This window comes from Vanessa atalanta, chromosome 15, assembly GCF_905147765.1.
Source record: "Vanessa atalanta chromosome 15, ilVanAtal1.2, whole genome shotgun sequence".
Taxonomy (NCBI): domain Eukaryota; kingdom Metazoa; phylum Arthropoda; class Insecta; order Lepidoptera; family Nymphalidae; genus Vanessa; species Vanessa atalanta.
Window position 1 is genome coordinate 6175017 of NC_061885.1, and position 18081 is coordinate 6193097.

At 30.6% G+C, this 18081-nt stretch overlaps 4 protein-coding genes and 1 long non-coding RNA gene across 5 annotated transcripts; 2 read left to right on the forward strand and 3 right to left on the reverse strand.

The window, feature by feature from the left end:
• The first annotated feature begins 1633 nt into the window (after window positions 1–1633).
• Window positions 1634–3276, forward strand: LOC125069286. The gene is made up of 2 exons (XR_007119831.1): window positions 1634–1807; window positions 2929–3276. It is a non-coding gene; the product is annotated as an uncharacterized LOC125069286 (long non-coding RNA).
• Window positions 3277–3781: 505 nt separating this feature from the next.
• LOC125069402 lies at window positions 3782–4893 on the reverse strand. Its single transcript, XM_047678887.1, has 2 exons — window positions 4805–4893; window positions 3782–4214 (listed from the first exon to the last, which is right to left on the reverse strand). Exons 1-2 carry the CDS (start codon window positions 4817–4819, stop codon window positions 3861–3863), a joined length of 369 nt encoding a protein of 122 aa, XP_047534843.1. The 5' UTR covers window positions 4820–4893; the 3' UTR covers window positions 3782–3860.
• Window positions 4894–7367: 2474 nt separating this feature from the next.
• Window positions 7368–8725, reverse strand: LOC125069537 (neuropeptide-like 4). The gene is made up of 2 exons (XM_047679057.1): window positions 8591–8725; window positions 7368–7559 (listed from the first exon to the last, which is right to left on the reverse strand). Exons 1-2 carry the CDS (start codon window positions 8723–8725, stop codon window positions 7368–7370), a joined length of 327 nt encoding a protein of 108 aa, XP_047535013.1.
• Window positions 8726–11807: 3082 nt separating this feature from the next.
• Window positions 11808–12304, reverse strand: LOC125069438 (pupal cuticle protein C1B-like). The gene is made up of 2 exons (XM_047678934.1): window positions 12278–12304; window positions 11808–12169 (listed from the first exon to the last, which is right to left on the reverse strand). The coding sequence occupies exons 1-2, from the start codon at window positions 12287–12289 to the stop codon at window positions 11870–11872; spliced, it is 312 nt and encodes a 103-aa protein (XP_047534890.1). The 5' UTR covers window positions 12290–12304; the 3' UTR covers window positions 11808–11869.
• A 2378-nt stretch (window positions 12305–14682) lies between these two features.
• Window positions 14683–15326, forward strand: LOC125069443 (pupal cuticle protein C1B-like). Its single transcript, XM_047678939.1, has 2 exons — window positions 14683–14748; window positions 15069–15326. The coding sequence occupies exons 1-2, from the start codon at window positions 14737–14739 to the stop codon at window positions 15306–15308; spliced, it is 252 nt and encodes an 83-aa protein (XP_047534895.1). The 5' UTR covers window positions 14683–14736; the 3' UTR covers window positions 15309–15326.
• The last annotated feature ends 2755 nt before the right edge of the window (window positions 15327–18081 follow it).

The following is an 18081-nucleotide window of genomic DNA, read 5'->3' on the forward strand; positions in this document are numbered from 1 at the left end:
TGTCACTTTTCAGATTATCGAGCGCGAAGCTCGATATTTAAATTTACCTTATACTTAAACTTAAAATTATTTTAATATTACAAAAAGCTAAGTTAGGTATTTTTTTCTCCTATATAATTTACTAATCATATTGATACTCACACAAAACATTTGTCTACTTAAAATCCAATATCGACAACTGTAGTTTAGTCGAATTAACATAAAATGTTGATCCTTAAGAGAAAAAAAAAACCATTTAATTTTATACGTTTTATGTAGCTAAAAGATGCCTTTAATTCTTCGCATTTTCAGCATCAGCAGTTTTAAGAAATACAACGAGGTTTTTAAATAAACGCAATGAAAAAACGCGGTGCCTGTTGTTTGACGCTTTAGCATAAACTACTGTAACTGTGTGGCTTAGGCCTTCTCTCCCTTCGAAAGTCGAAGGTTTGTTTATTAGACCATGCCACTTCAATGCAGGTTAGTCGACACACACGTGACAGAATTTCAGTTAAATTAGACACATGTATCTCTCTTCATGATATATACATGCGAAAATATTGTGGTAATAATCGGTAAAGAACAACGCGTTCTAATTCTAGACCTTCTCGATTCATCGACGATTTGCATAGTAAAGGTTGGCGTTATTTATATCTCATTAATTAGAAAACTATTTGGGATAAAATAGTTACTTAATCCCGTTTAGTAGTTAGTTTAGCTTAGTCAGGATGAGCAGCAAGCAATTAAATAAAATAAATTATTAATATACTGTTATGAAGTTTATGTTTATGAAGTTTAAGTTTAGTTTATTAATATTTCTGAAGTTTATGTTTTATTGTTGAGATGTATGTATGTGGTAAGGAAATAATTTCATTTATTATGTTTGAGTGAATGTAGACACTTAAACGTGTTTGTTTATGTTAACCAAAAAGCTTCGGTAGTAACTAAGGTAGCCTCTACATGTCCATAGTGCATAGGAATGCTATAATAGACAAAATAATTATCTACGACGAAGTTCGACGCTTCTAAGCTGCTTTTATGAGCCTCCTTGAATAAAGAATATTTTGATTTTGATTTTACTGAATATTGCATTCAATTACAAATTACCAGTATCAGTTAAATTAAAAACATAGGCTAAAGGCTAAAAACTAGGTTAAAAGTCTTAGTCACTACTAGCTTTTCAATCTCACTACAGCAATTATAGGCTAACGATGCTTACAATTATCCGGTGACAGATATGTACATAGCACTTTTGTTCCGTGTCTTAATATTTTATAATAATTATTTAATTGTTCATAGCTAAGTAAGGTAGGTGACGTAATGTCACGGTAGCATACGAAAGCGATCCCGTGGTGCCCACCGAAGTGACACAGGGAGTACCCCTGGTTTTTTAGTGGGTATTTCGCTATACTAGTCGTTCTGGCTCCCAGCGAGTCACATATATCCCTCTCAATTCACGCGGGGGAAACGAGCAAAACGTTTTCCAGCTAAAAAAAAATGGTAGCTAAGGTAAGGTTGTTACATTTTTTGTTGTCAGCTCAAATGAAAATATGGATTTCACAGTTTAACAGCGCAATCCTAAGAGTCAGACAGATGTTAGTTACGAGTACCTAACACGGATGTCAATTATTCACATACTGATAGGCAAGTTATAGTAAGTACATTGAATACATTACTTTGAAGATCAAGGACGGTTTTTATCAAGGCATAGCAAGACAAGTAATCGAGGCGTGGTCGGAGATATTGTATATAAATCAGAGCATTTGCTCAACAGATATCACTTGTGAAAACTCTTCCAAGCAACTCCATAACAATGTTCTTCAAACTGGTGAGTTAAATGTGATTTCTATAATAATCACCACAATATATATTTAGTTTTATATATAAGATAAAACACAATTAAGCTGACAGCGAAATCTGTTGACTTTTTTCTCGTTCGTATATTGTTTTTAGATAAATGTTAATAGTTTTAATTTGATTGTTATGATAAATAATAACTCTTCAAATATATATTAATATATTTAAGTATGCCCCAAAAAATGAATTAATTGCATACTTATTCTACAAACCCATTAAAGTTATACATACTAAATAGTGAAAAACTGTTTGGGTATCGTTTGAAAATTCAACTCAATAATCATTTCGTAGACGTAATAATAGATGTTTAATGTATTATATGGTGTTATGATGTAAGGTTTCATGGTCTTCTAAGTGATATACATTTCAATACAAGTATGTGCGGTCGTTAACCCTTAGTGAATTACAAACAAACATTGATAATTTTAGTCTATACAATTGGTGTTTTGGTCCATTGTCCGCTAAGCTTTTTGTAAAAATACGGGTTATCTATAAATGTTGTATAATGTAACAATAGTTCTTTTTCTTTTGAATATAAAATTAGCGATGTGATAAATGGTATTTAACGAAAAAAAAAACTGCTAAAAATTTTTTTAGCAGTTTTCAGAGTAAAGCCGATACTTAAAACCTTTTTTATTAAAACTGTAATCATTTTGTTTTTACACAAATAGTTGCAATGTTATATTATATCAACAACAAAAAATGTACGTAGTAAATATGTAGATGCATAGTGTTTTTCTTTTCCTACTAGGTACTGCCCGGTATTGTTACAATGTCTCAAATTTATTTGTAAGCCATTATCCGATATGACTTACACTCTTGTCTAAATATATATCCATTGTCATGTTGATCGGTCTAGCGGCATCGAAGTCTATTATTTAAAACACAAATTTTGAAACCAACAAACTAACATGAATTTTTTACATATAGTTCTTTGAGAATAAATATTTTAATAAATCGACTTTTGTTCATTACATACATAGTAATTTAAATCTTCATTTGTATTGACTTAGCGTTTATTTTTTCGAGGAATCTATTTGTGTTTACGGTGTTAATTTAAATGTCACTAATATTTTGTTTTATCTGTTTCAGTTCGCTTTATTTGCCCTCGTGGCGGTGGCTTTCGCCAACCCTAAGCCCGAGCCTCAAGTTTTAGCCTACGGTGCTGGACTCTTACCTTCCTACCCTTACTATTCATCTGGTATCTACGCCGCTGCTGCTCCTTACAACGCACTACCCTACGCTTACAACGGATACTTTCTTCGCTAAGACTAAACTATGAGGCCACCTGATCGCCAGGCATTTTAAGATTTCCTGAAATAATTGTAATTCCTTTTGTTTTAGAAAATTTTCTATGCTCACGCTATGGTGACCTTAACCGAATTTTCGCTAGATCAATGAATTTGAAATGCCTAACGTTTAAATAAATTTTTATGCATATTTGTTTTGTTTTATTACTAAGTAATTATATTTGAAACCTGTATTTGAATATATAGAATTAATGCGCATTAGTAAATTTCGGAAACATATTTTATTTATTCAATGGTAAAACTAACTTATCGCAACTATTGGTTGTGACGTGTAGAAGATCGAAAAAAAGAATATTTTTTTAGCGTGAAGATATATTATTTAATAAATATAAATTCTAATGAATTGTTTTTGAAGACAACATTCTACTTTAAATAAATGATGAATTATTTAACATATTTTTCTTCTACAAATAGAAGGTCTTTTACTTTTAAAATAGTAAAAAGGTATAAGCGAGAATTAATATTGGGTACAATAAATAAAACATATAGGTATTATTTAAACAATTTAATAACACTCAAATAACATATTTAATATAATGCAACAAACAAATGTAATTTAAAGTAACAAACATATTATATAAAATGATAAAAAAAATAATAATAATTTTACTAATACAGTGTTGCCACAATTATAATTATCTTTTTTTTTTAAAAAGATATACAAATCAAACGAGAAAAGGTTTGTTCAATGTATCCAAAATATTTATACCATAATTATTTACGATAATACCAGTCTGCGGCATAAGCGTAAGGTAGGCTGTAAGGTAGAGAAAAAGCTGAGTTGACAACAGGGTAGTAGTCTTGGTAACTGTAAGTAGAACCATAAGCATATTTATAATCTGAATAGGCCACGGGGGCAACCTGAGCTGCCGGGGCAACGGGTGCTACCGAGGCCACGGCAGAATAAGTCAGTGGGGAAAAGGATGCAACCTGAGTTGCTGGGGCTACTACTGGTGCAGCTGGTTGTGCGACAAGAGCTGCTGATGTGAAGGGTGAAGATATTAAACCTCCACTTAGTATAATTGCTGGGTCACCCGATGCAACGGCAAACAGGGCCAACACAGCTATCTATAAATGGAAAAAAAAAACATATATTTAGTTTATAATAATTAGAGAAATTATGACTATTATATATCTAGTCATCTTGAGATTTTAATTAACAAAGTTGAGCCCTGCGGTTTTAAGTCTATTAAATTTGTATTATATTATACGTAAGGCTTACCTTATTATAACCTTTGAAAGGGTCAACTTTAAGATTTTGATGATTATTAAAATCAGTTTTGAATATTTCCCCAAAAAAACAGACAGACAGGTCTACAGAATTGTTAAAGGTTTTATAAATTGCAAACTCAAGTTAATTCTCCTAATTAAAGCAAAAGCATGAACTACCGAAACAATCTTCTTGAAAAGAATAGGTGTCCTCAGCCTAGCATTTATAAGATATCAATTTACTTTTCAGCCGATTTTAATATTTATTTTATTTATTAATATGAGAATTGCCAATAACAATAACCAATTGCAATTATTGCGAGCAGCATATTGGGAAGATAAAGAATTATCAATTGCGTTAATATTGTTGCAAATGATTAAAATGTTCCTAATTTGTTTGCGTATGCTATGATTAAATAAAATAAAAAAAATGTTATTCCAAATCTTACCAACAATAAATGCATGTTGCCGAATGAAGATGTGCACTTGTTTTCTATTGCCGAATTGATGTATGACTGAATAATACTGAAATGTCCAAGCGTATTTATTTGAAGTTCACAAAATAGGTAACAAATGACCAACAGATTTATGTACGTGTGACAAAATCGCCGCTTTAAAACTTGCCAAGGCTCTTTTGAATGGTTTCTCCCGAAACAAAAGAATGTATAATATTAAAAGAATGTAGATGGAAGTTGTAACATATATATGTATATCTTTTTCTAATACAGCCTTGTCACTGCTTTACATCCTTGAAAAACAAAAGATAATTCTTGCCTATATTACAGACAATGTCCCGGAACTCTATTTATATATACATGATATAAAGATGTATACATGATTCTAGAGTGACGTGCATTAACATCGTTATATATTCGTTTAAACGTCAAAAGTAATGCGAACATTCCTTTTTTTGTTTGAATTTTCTTAGTTTCATCGAGTCTTGTGTTGTTAAGCTAAGCTTAACAAACATTTTAAGTGCCTCGTTAGTGTAATGTACTATAAGAATGTAGGGCTCGAGGACACATGTTCCACTTCTTTGTCAGGGAATAAAATACTTATTGAGTTTCCTGTCAAGGAGTTCTGTCTGTAATGGTTCAGAATTAAGTTGACACTGAGATGAATAGCGAAAAGCTAGATAGGACATTATCATTATGACATACGAAATCTCGTAAGGCAATCCAATACGACGGGATAGGACCGCAAGACTAACAGTCTTATGTACGAAGGTACCTTGGTAAGCCAAGTACTCACATTATCGAATATTAAAGCCCTTGCTGCTTGTAACCCATCTGTTTCAACTCCCAACTGTAAACAAAAAGTAATAGGAATCGATCGTAAAAATGCTTCGATAAAATTCGACAAAACTCAACATATTATATAATGTTGTAACCTGTTATGTTAATATGTCTTAATATGACATAGTAACCTCTTTTAAAATTTACAATGCATTTTGTTCGATTTATTTCTAACATACAATGCTGTATATTATATAAGTACATAACCGTGTTTATTCTCATTAAAATAAAAATAAAATGTAATAATAAGAACGAGGTAGAAATGACTGAATGACTGTTGAATTACTAGTCGATATAGAATGGCAAACTTAGTCGACCTTTTTTATTTTATTTTATTTTAATCATAGGAAGCGTGATGAAACTGGTTCTATGCTAGTGTAACTAATGTTACGGTGTAAAAGTTTTCTGGTGGAGAAAATCATACTTAATTGATTTGCCATTTTATTGAAATATGTACATATGTTACTTTTAATAAAGAACATTCGATTAAATATTTCCTATAAATATTAATAACGTACTATAGGTGTGTAATTATTATGAATTCCTTGAGTAAGTAGCAGTTTATACATTGTTGCATTAATTTATGATAATTGTCATTTAACTCCAAAGATAGACCAATTGCAGGTAGTGAGAACACTTTGATATAAAGGACGTCTACATTTTACAACCGGTTAATCAAAGCATTTTCTGAGCAAATTTCCCTTGCATTTGTTACCAATTGCATAATTTTTGTTATGAATTATGTATTAGAAGCAATTTGCAAGAAGTCAATTGAGATTAATTGACTCTGTACACACACACACATGAAAGTCCACACATTATATTTCTTAATAAATGCGGTTTTTATACTATATATTTTGTTGTAACTCACTGTAAATCAACATCAAGATGCAATAAATTAACTTATATACAGTCTTTTATCGATTGTCATAACAACTGGTATATAAGTAACAGGCGGCTAACTAAATTAGCCATTCAATTAACAGTCTGTCATTTTGACTGAGCCGAATATTTACAATTTTATACATTGTTACATCTGAGCAAAAAAAAGGTTTGACCAAATAATTATGTTCGTTTCGTAAAATAGCTTGGCTGGTTATTGAAATGCTAATTAAATAAGTTGGCTTCGACATATACACAGACAGTACAATGACTGCCCGGTTTCTGTAACGAAATAACGAAAATATATTTATTGTTATTGTATGAAAATAATAATAATTGTATAATATGACAAAAAAAAAACCATTGAGTTTATTTCGCCCGTTTTTCTCTGGTCTGAGTTGTACATATCCGAACCGGTGGTAGATTTTTGATAATCAATAAGCAAGTGTAACGCTTCTATATTGAATAAAGATTTTTGACTTTGACTTGACTTTGACGTCAACCCGGCCATATTGTATTGTTATAATTATTTCTTAATTATCGTAACGAACTTATACCATTAACTGATATAAGTGATAATATTCTGTTTTTAACAATAAAAAGGCATGCGAATGTTTGGTAATTATTCTGTAAAATAGGTACGTATTCCTCATTCAGCAGAAAACATGTCGTATTTTAAAATAAAAAAAAAATGTCTTGGAATAATATCAATAGTTTTTCAGTTATATAGTTGATTTATTGTACTGAAATTTGAAATAATAAATAAATCGGTCGCCATTGTGAACACAATTTTTAACAATTGATAACAGTCATCGTGTGTAATCAAAATTTTTTTTTAAAGATAGTATGAATAAGGTGAAGCGTAGGTGTAGGCGGAGTATGCGACCGGCGAATAGGCGCTGTACGCTGAGTACGCTACTGGAGCCGTGTACGCTGCTGCAACAGGTGCAGTGTACGCCGCAGCAAACGGTGCAGTGTACACAAGAGGCTTGGCACAGGCGAAAGCCAGGAGAGCGAAGAAGATCACCTGTTTATATTAAACATTTTAAATATGCAAAAAACCACTGCATTGTTAATTTAAAACATAAATTACAAAATAGTTTCATATAAATAATAAACTAGAATTTCAAATAATCGGTATCCGAAACGAAAATAATATTACGCGTAGCCTGATGGTTTGAATGGATGGTCACCACCACAATCTTGGAAATTAAGTTGTTTTAGTTAAATTTGCAATCGTAACAAAATGACGCAAACGTTTCTTTTAAAGACAATTCAATATGGATAATTTATGCAAACGAGTCTATAATAATAACTTTGACTACAACTGTATAGAGTTTTTATTTATAAGTATTACCGTAATAAATACATTTTAAAACTCATTAAAGTAATTAATTAATAAAAAATATCATATTATATAGCTTGATATGGTAAATTTTCAAGAATTTTTTATTGTATCGCAACAAGTACACGAATTTATTTAGAATTTAATAATATTTCTTCTATATTACCATTAGATTATTGTATTCCATTATAAGTGCCAACAAATAGAAAATATAATTTAAATCACAATAAATTAATAAAATTCAATATATAGAAAGTTGCAATCAATCTTATTTTAAGATCTGTATACTATTTTGAATTTGCTTTTTGAAACTGTTTTTAAAATGTAAAAATATCTGATTATAGAAAATGGTGCTGGATAAATGATTCAGACTTGCTATCCTTATTCACCTCACACGTAAAAAAGAGAAAGAGAGTACTCTCTAGTATAAATATAAAACTGTCCTTTTTCCAATTGTCCAATGAGTGTATACAACGCAATAGCATGTAGAGTATATAATATTACAATTATAATTATTAATAATAGTAAAATTTTGTTACGAGGGAAAATAATAATATAATTTTTTTAATTAAAATTAATTCAATGGTAATTTGTAGGCTACAGGCTGTTACTAATGACTACATACACAAATAAATAATAAACAAAAACTAAAAGATGTATTAAATATAAAATGTATTAATTATTACTAAAAAATAATAATAGTACTTACAAACTTGAACATTTTGATTCTTTTGGTTGTCCGTTGAACACTGACTGCTGTGGTTTATCCCGCTAATATATAAGGGACAGTGGTGACCCCATGTTGGCATCGTTTCGGCGCCTGCGCACCTCGCAAGGACATGAGCCATCAGGACAAGCACGCGACTTGAATTCACTTACATTGCACATTAGCTTATACAGCATGTTATATTAACAACAATAATTGTTACAAAACAACAGGATTATAAGTATTGCATTACTTATATATTTAAAATATTTTGTAAGGGTTCAATTGATTAATGTATACTTTAAATTTATTTACTGATTTAAATGACCAAAATCTATTTAAATTAAAATCATATTATTTTTATTTAAAGGTCCTGAGATCTTAAAGTCAAAAATTATCCTTTAATTAATTTAAGTTAAAATTTTTAAAAATACTGAAAAAAAAATGATACACAGTCAATTATAAATTTTAATGTCTGTAGATTTTATTACTTAATAAGACGACGAATATATCAGGTGTAGTGTAACACTAATGATTTCTTGCCAAATAAACTTTTTTTGTCCGAGATTTGAATCCGGATCTCGAAAACTACAGCAGGGTATAAGATATATAAAAATATAGATACATATATAAGATATATAAAAATATACTACATTCCTGATGAAAATTAAAAAGAAAAGATTGTACTAACATTTAACTATAAATTAAACCAAGCCAATAATTTGTATTCGTTAAAATGACATGATCGTTGTTGATAAGAAACTACATCAGCCTGTATAGTGCAATACAATCGAATTGTATAAAGATCTAATACTTGTAGAACATTCGACGTAAATATACTTGTCGCATTTGAATCATTTGAATATCCTTAATCAGCGGGGGACGGGAAAGAACACCTGAGCAACCTTGAACTTGAATATCAAGGTTTCGCGAATGTTATTATTACAGGCAAGAAGATCTTATGTAATGCATAAACATAATATTATATTATTCTAAACCTAAATGTAGTTTAAGCAGAGTAAATCTTCTATTCCCTTGCTTGTTATAAAAACTGACTAAGATTTTATTGTAGTCACAATTTAATTAGCTTAACACGTCTATCGAATAGGGCACGCGAGTAAAACCAGACCACCATCAAAAGTCAATTCAGAGCTGGCGTAAGGTAGGAGACTTGTCTTAAACATATGCCAAAGTAGACCCCAAAATAAATGAGATTACAAGCTAACGATTTTTGGCCAGAAAAATATGAAAATAATTTTTGAAGTTCCTTTTATTTTTGTCTAATTTTGTTATAAGTGGGTACGAATACTTTTATAGTTCAATTCATTTCGCGGAAACAAGGTGACGCTTACAATTACTACTTCTGAACTTTTAATTTTAAATAATAAATCAAAACACGAATGTAATTTGGTTATTTATTTTTAAATATGAAAAGTAAAATTTGGTTCACTCCCTCTTTTAATATAATGGAGACACATACAGCAACTATGTGAGTTTCTTGCCGTTTCTTCTCGCTGAAAGCTGCTTTCCGAAAAGGTAGTATTTAAATATCGACGATTCAAAAATGCTTCATTGTGAAGTTTACTTAAATAAAATTGATTTGATTTGATTTGATATAGTCATAAGGAAAAAAAATCGCTTGAATCAAATTGCCATTATAAGTCTGCCTACAGAAAATAATATAAACAGAGTCCCTTTACAGATGTTAAATATTTAAGTAAGACTGGCCATATAACACTAATTTAATTTTTTTTTTAATTATTGTATTTAAAAAATATATTCTTATGAATTATTTCTTTAAGAACTAATAAGAAAGCAAGTAAAGGGCGGATGACATAACGATCATACCTTCGCCCGACAGTTTCCCATACACATAACGTCGTATGATGTCATATAGGTCTCTCATATTGTCCTATTGTCAGTTGCTTAAAATAGCACCTGCCAAATACTATTAATGTTGTGATTACATTATAACATTATACATACGACACTGCCTTCATTTAATGTCAAGAACATGTATCTATATTCTATTTCGGAAGTATAACATTGTGTATCCATCAGTTTGATGATATTAGAATTTATTAATTGTATTTGCAATATAAATTGTAATGTTATAATGCCATATTTGTGTAACCAAGTAATAATAGTTCTTATTTAGACTAGATATGTCCAATGGGATTTACTATCGTCGACAACAAAGTAAGGAAAATTATTAACTAAATTTTTATTGTTTTTGGGTAATCTGCTCTCTTTTATACCTTCTGGCAGCGAAAAATTAAATGGATCACGGAAAGATTTATTCTTTAACGCTATGAGAATTGACTTATTTTAATAAATATAATCCAAAACAACCATTTTCAATAATTGGAAACTACTCGCCTCTTTTCATTTTGATTATCAAAACATAAAAACTGTCTTTTTATGTTATAGTAACGACCACCACAACTTAACCCATGACTAGAAAGCAAAAACTTATAGAGAGAATTATAAATAATAATTACCGGGAAAAGAATAAACATAAAAATAATAACAAAATTATAATTTAGTCTACTTTTTGCGGAAAACAATATCATAATTAGAATAAAACAGGTCATTTATAAAAAAAATAAAAAGTTTTATTAAACGAGGGAAATATTTAAATGATGTGTATGGACTATACGTTTTGCTTTTTAAAGATCAATTCGAGTTTCGTTATAACAACAGCCATTTATTATTCGAATAGATACGAAACCTCCTTTAATAAAATATTGTCTCACTACTTATTATTAAATTGACAGTGGGACATGCTTGACGGATACGTATTTGTAAAAAGTTAATATTCATTGCAAATTAGAATTAAATGTTATTCGTGTTTACTTTAAACAATATATGTAAAATATATGGAATTTCATAATTATGTCTTTTACTGACAAGCATGATGTTATATATAGAATTTAACACGTGAAACATGATATATATGCAAATTTTATGAGTCATCTCAGCTTAACGAGGAGTTATTAAAAATATAGTTTTTCCATTATAAAGTACCTTTAATAAATGTGTTATCTTACTAATTGTTTATATCAATTTGATAGGCGAATTGATAAAAAACAATTGATTTTATTTAAAATATCTTTACTTAATTGTAATAGTAGTAATAAAGACTTTGTATTTTGATTTATGAGGTCATATTTACATTATATAAAGATATGGGAATCTTAACAAAATTATTAAAACATCAAAAGTTATTATACATATCACAATCGTTTATTTATATACTTTAAAAAAATTGCATCAATTATCGATTTTATTTGAAGAAGACGGGAGCTTTGTACGCTGCGGCCACAAGAGGTGAAGAGTACGCTACTGGAGCTGTGTACGCTGCTGCGACGGGAGCAGTGTATGCTGCGGCATAGGGTGCGTACGCTGCGGCAACCGGAGCAGTGTAAGCTGCAGCCACAGGGGCGGTATAAGCTGCAGCCACGGGGGCGGTGTAAGCTGCAGCCACAGGAGCGGTGTAAGCAGCGGCGACATATGGTGCAGGGTAGGCTACAGAATGGATGCCGGGCTTAGCAGCCACGACAGCAAGGAGAGCAGCGAAGATCACCTGTAGATAAAAGAAATTCAATTACACATGTTTGTCGTACTTTATAAGCTGAAATTGACTCTTTATATATTTTGTTTCTTCATTATATGTAATTGTTTTACACATTACCTGTTTGAACATTTTTAAAGTTTTTGTTTTGGTTTGTTCTCGGCAAGGGAAGAGATGTGAATGATGTTGGAAAAGCAATCTCTCCAGTTTAAATACTTTAGGGGGAAGATATTATTCTCGACATGATTTGGATGGTTTGCTAACGTGGAGCGACTACCCTGCTCCGAATTCATGACAAACATCTTGAAGCTTCTTATGCGAAATAGACCCAATATTTTTGCCACGTAATTTATTATTTTATGATCGATGTAACATTTATTAACATGTAAATTATTTATTATTCGTTGTTATTATTGGAAATATAAAATAGAGAAATTTTTCGACAGCTTGTACCAATAGAACATAAAAACAAATTAATTTAAATCAACAGGTTAAATTAATTATAAAAGGTTAAAAGTTACAGTTTTCTAGGATAAGATAATTTTAATTAAAATCTTGTTCTTCTTCTTCGTGTCTTTTATTACTGAAGGCCGTCCTTGTGTTGAAATACTTTCACCGATGTGTCGACTCTCTTCCTCCACACCACTCTGTCCTCGGCTAGTCTCAGGATAGTCGAGAATTGAGTCCCGTTATATTTTGAATCTGGTCGGGCCAACGTGTAGCTAATCGACCGCGTATTCTTTTGCCTTCGATTTTCCCTACTACAAATATATTAATATTAAAAAGTTGTTTAGAATTGAATGGAATTTAATAATACTGACTGACTGAACATATGTATGTAATTGGCACATTACTTGTTAAAATGTTAGTAACATAATGTGTTACTCGGTGATAATATGGCTTTGTACAAGCCCGTCTGGGTTGGTACCACTCACTCATGAGATATTCTATCAAATAGCGCTTAACGCTTTATGCTAACTTTTTAGCCGGTATTTAAACCCATCACCTCGGCATATATAGATTTATACCTATGAGACTAATACTGACGTTTAAATATCTAAAATATTACAAACCTAATTAATATTTACAAGAATTCAAACTCAATAGTTTTTAAAACATGTTCATTTAATAGGTATTCAAACTTAAATAAAAATAAAAAAAATATTGGTGACACTCTTGTATGTATTGTCCGTTTCAGAATGCGATGCTCGTTTGCACGTTGCGTCAGAGGTCAGTGCGCGCGTGTCTGGGCTAAGCTTACTATTGTAGTTGCAACAACTGTTGGAGGTCAATGTGCCTATTTAATGTGGATCTATACGGGTCATTCATGGTTTTTTCCTGATCTTACTGTTTGATAGCCATTTTTCGTTCTGATTTGTATGTTGATAAATGACAATTATATTAGGAAATCGAAGTAAAAGTTACACTGTCAGTTACGAATTATTTATATGAATTTAGATATCCTAAAAAAATATATGTCATCATAAACAATATTAAGACTTTTTTAAAGTACTTGGTTTTTTTTTTTGATAGTATTGTCTTATTCTATTTTTTTATCAAATAAAGCTAGATCTACTACTCAACCAGTTTTTAAAAACATATTACAATTGTTGGTACAGCTTAGACGACACTTAATTTTATTTTTGTAAAATTATCATTACTGATATAGCATCGTCATTACATTGTCTATATTTTATTCGTTAAATATTCTTATCATTGAAAAACAACGGAAAATTTAATACTTATATGCGTACCGTTTTTTATTATTCTAATATAATATGTAAAATAACAATTTCAGTCTTTACTCTATATTTAGCTGTATTATATTACACAAATGTCGTCTGCCCTTCGTAAGGACACATATTTAAGGTTATTGTCAGGTCCTTATTCTTATTATCTGTTATTAAAAATGTTCTTTAAATTTAATCACAGCAAATAGTTTTTAAGGCTTTAAAAAGTGGCTTATTTTCAATAATGGAACAGGTTAAGTTTTCTAAAAATACAATAAAGAAAATGAATATACGAAAACACTATTGTGGCTTACTTGACCTCATAACTTCGAAAGTTTAATCTTGAGCCAATTGTTGTGTGATTTAACGTAATTCAGAGTACACAAAGTAAGACGATGTAAATCAATGGAGATGATATCAATAGCGTTGGCAAAAGTTACCAGGTACTAACACTATTGCAAAAACATTAATTGTATCTTCACAGACAGGTTGTTTGTGCTTCTGAGTATCTTATCTTTGATTTCATCGCATTTTCATTAAAAATAAGTCATATATATATATATTTTTTTTACGCGAAGCTATCGCGTAAAAAAAAATGTTGATCAGGCTAATCCTTGAAATCTTTAATGCTTACAATAAATGTTCAGTAAATGTTTCAGCTTAGTTGCCAAGTTTTCCTTTAAGGGCAAGCTGTATAGTTTGTTTTATTAACATATAATCACTAAATAGGAAGACGCATATTAAATTATTGCTTTCCAAGCGATATAGACCTTCGCAACCTCAGTATAAAACTACCAACCAATAGCTACACGATATCATTCAGTTACCAGCTAATTGATAATAAGCAAGATGTTCAAAGTGGTTAGTAGATTAAATTAAAAGTATATTTTGACAAATATTTAATGTACTGAGTAAAAAAATATATATTGACGTATATTTCACAACCTGATGAGTAAAGACCTCTCCAATTGCTTGGTGGAAGGATACACATTTTAAACGAATTATATTTAACTCATGCATCTTTATGATATTTTCTTTTATTGCCGAGCAGGTTTAATTTGTTATTCAGTGGACAAGTAAAGGACTCATCAACAAGAAAAAAATAGAAATGAATGGGATATTTTCTGTATTTAATTTGATTTGTTGGTTAGATAACGACTAATAATTTTTTTTTCTTGCAGTTGATGTTTATTTGTTTCTTGGCTTTGGCTGCTGCCAAGCCTTTCGTTCCGGTTGCTTACACGGCGCCCGTAGCCGCGGCGTACACATCACCCTTTGCTGCTGCGTACACGGCACCTGTGGCGTACTCTGCCTACACCGCTCCTGTTGCTGCCTACTCCGCATATAGCTATGCCACCCCTTACGCCGCTTACTACTTACGTGGAAACATACAACTGGAAACGATAACAATAATTAAATAAAGTATTTATCCTATAAAATTGTCTTGTTATTGACTTCAATGTTGACTTCAATGATCTACTTATAGTTTATTTATTTATTTAAACAGGTATTTATCAATATAAATATTTCACACTAAATATATGCAAATATTAATTCTTAAAGTCGATATTATATGAACGATGATTTTGATATTAATGACAAACACGTATTCTTTGCTAAAAAGTTTCACATTAAAAACTTGTCATATACTAAACTCGAATACATTGGATTTTCAAATTTTCCCACCGAAAAAGGGTTTAGAAGAAGGCCCTGTTTTTTTCTAATACCGCCTTCTTTGTATTCATATTTCTTATTCGTAAACGGTGTCGCTATTCGCTGTCATTTGAATCAATCGTTGATACAAAATGTAAAGTTTTTTTTTTACTACGTGACATTGGCGAAATAATCTGTGCCCTATGGCACAACTAAAAGCCATTAAACTAAGAATTGAATTAAATTGAAGTTTTTTTAATTATATTAATGAATTTCTAATGCATATTTTATAAAAATATTAGCCCTCTACACTCCTTCTCCACATCATATAGGTACATTAATAGCGTAAGCAGATTTTTGTCCCAGTGATTATGGGACAACAGCTGCACATAAAAATTCGGTTATGGTCTCATTTTGAAGAGCTCCAGCCGTAGATGCGCAGAAGATTAAAGATGATTCTTGATTGCAATTTACTAAATTGTTACAATTCAACAAATAATTAATTTTATAGAGCGAAAAAAAGTTACTGGCCGGTTAAAGAGCGGTACTGCGGCTGTATAAAAAAAAATGTAAAACGTAAACAAAATAAAAGTAAATTTTTATCGTCATACTCCAATTCTAACTAAACGAATGTATACTATTTAACATTAAAAGTTTCATTTAAATAAAAGTTCATAATTTTGGCTCCAAATTTCGTATACCTTCGTCTGCGTCTTTTCGGTAATAATTACTTCACGTATTAATATATAGACGTTATTCATATAGATCATTTTAGTCGTACTTAAGCTGTATCTATAGAGATTTCACTAGAGAACATCTATAGACCTATTTACACAAGAAAGTACGCCCCTCCACATTAAACTATTTATTTATTATATTTATTATTTAGTAAAAACAAATATCACCTAATTTGCATTTTTTGGTGTGTTTACAATAAGTCGTCTCACGCACACTAAGATATCCTGTAAGCACAAGCGCAATTCAATCATTACTAATGTACGCCGATAGTGAATAGATCCACACTAATAAAATATAGACATTATACCTGTTTAATGGATATGTATATCTTCTCATATTAAGTTACAAAAGGTGAACAAATTGAATACTAGGATTCATGTCTATGTCTATGTCTATGCTAAATTTAGTATGTAACTTTAGTAGTAGAAGTAGTAATACTATTTTAGAATGAAGTAGCACTTCGACGTTATCATACTGTCGGACACTGATCTTAGTATCCAAATTGTTCAAATTTTGTGACTTAATATGAAAAAATATACTCATTCATGCCGAGATGGCCCAGTGGTTAGAACGCGTGCATCTTAACCGATGATTTCGCGTTCAAACCCAGGCAGGCATCACTGATTTTTCATGTTTTTAATTTTTGTTTATAATCTCGTGCTCGGCGGTGAAGGAAAACATCGCGAGGAAACCTGCATGTTTCTAATTTCAACGAAATTCTGCCACATGTGTATTCCACCAACCCGCATTGGAGCAGCGTGGTGGAATATACTCCATACCTTCTTCTCAAAGGGAGAGGAGGCCTTAGCCCAGCGGTGGGAAATTCACAGGCTGTTTATGTTATGTATGTATGTATACTCATTCATTAAATAGGTATTATATCCATAAAGATATTTAAAAAATCAATCTTAAGTAGGAAAGTTTTTATTTTAATTGTTTGCTTTTTGACGAATTCAATTGCCACTCATTCAATTCAGACAAATTTTTAACTCGGTGTTAATGTGCATTAAAATAGACATATTAATTTTTGTTCGTAAATAGGAATTAGTGTTTCTTACATTAAAGTGTCTTACATATGCACGGTACAAGTGGTCAGATATGTATATGAGAGAGGTATTTAAGAAAGAACTCGAAACTCACGACAGAACACGAGCGTGAGGATTTATAATCTGAATTCTAACAGAAACGCACATTTGGACGAGCATATGCCTGGTAAAAAAATAATGTAATAAGAAAGTAACAAAGTTTTTAATTTATACATATTCGTATTCATCGCTCTGCAGAATTCAAATAAATATTTTGCATGAAAAAATGAGTGAATAATGAATAGTGCTTGATGATTACCAAAAAAAAAACATGAAATTTCTGTTGTCGACGTGAACGACGAATCGAATTAACCACATTTTTTCACCATGTTTTTATATTAATTTTACTAAAAATTGTTGAGTGGGTTGAAAGGCCACCGCGTTTTAATCAGATCCAAAGAAATATATAAATAAGCAGCTTCTGACATAATCCTAATGTGGGATGGGGGTTAACTCTAGGATCAATAAAATCCTTGGGCGGGACAGCACCATTTCTTTTATTTTGTGTTTTTTTTTTGAAGCAATGCTCCATTATAAGGAATTACTAGTATTTATATTTACCCCTCCAATTAAGCTTAAAGTGTGTTAGGATTGGGAATTTTTGACTCATATATGTATATTAAATAATATCTCCTTTTTCAATATATAATTTCAAAATAAAATTTAATAAAATAAGTAAGAAGAACTCTTTATTGCTGAACATACAAACTATTTTGTT

Coding starts and splice junctions, on each gene's coding strand:
- LOC125069537 (XM_047679057.1), bottom strand. CDS start 8,725: ATGGCTCATGTCCTTGCGAGGTGCGCAGGCGCCGAAACGATGCCAACA. Junction 7,560..8,590: donor AAAAGAATCAAAATGTTCAA/GTTTGTAAGTAC, acceptor TAATATAAACAG/GTGATCTTCTTCGCTCTCCT.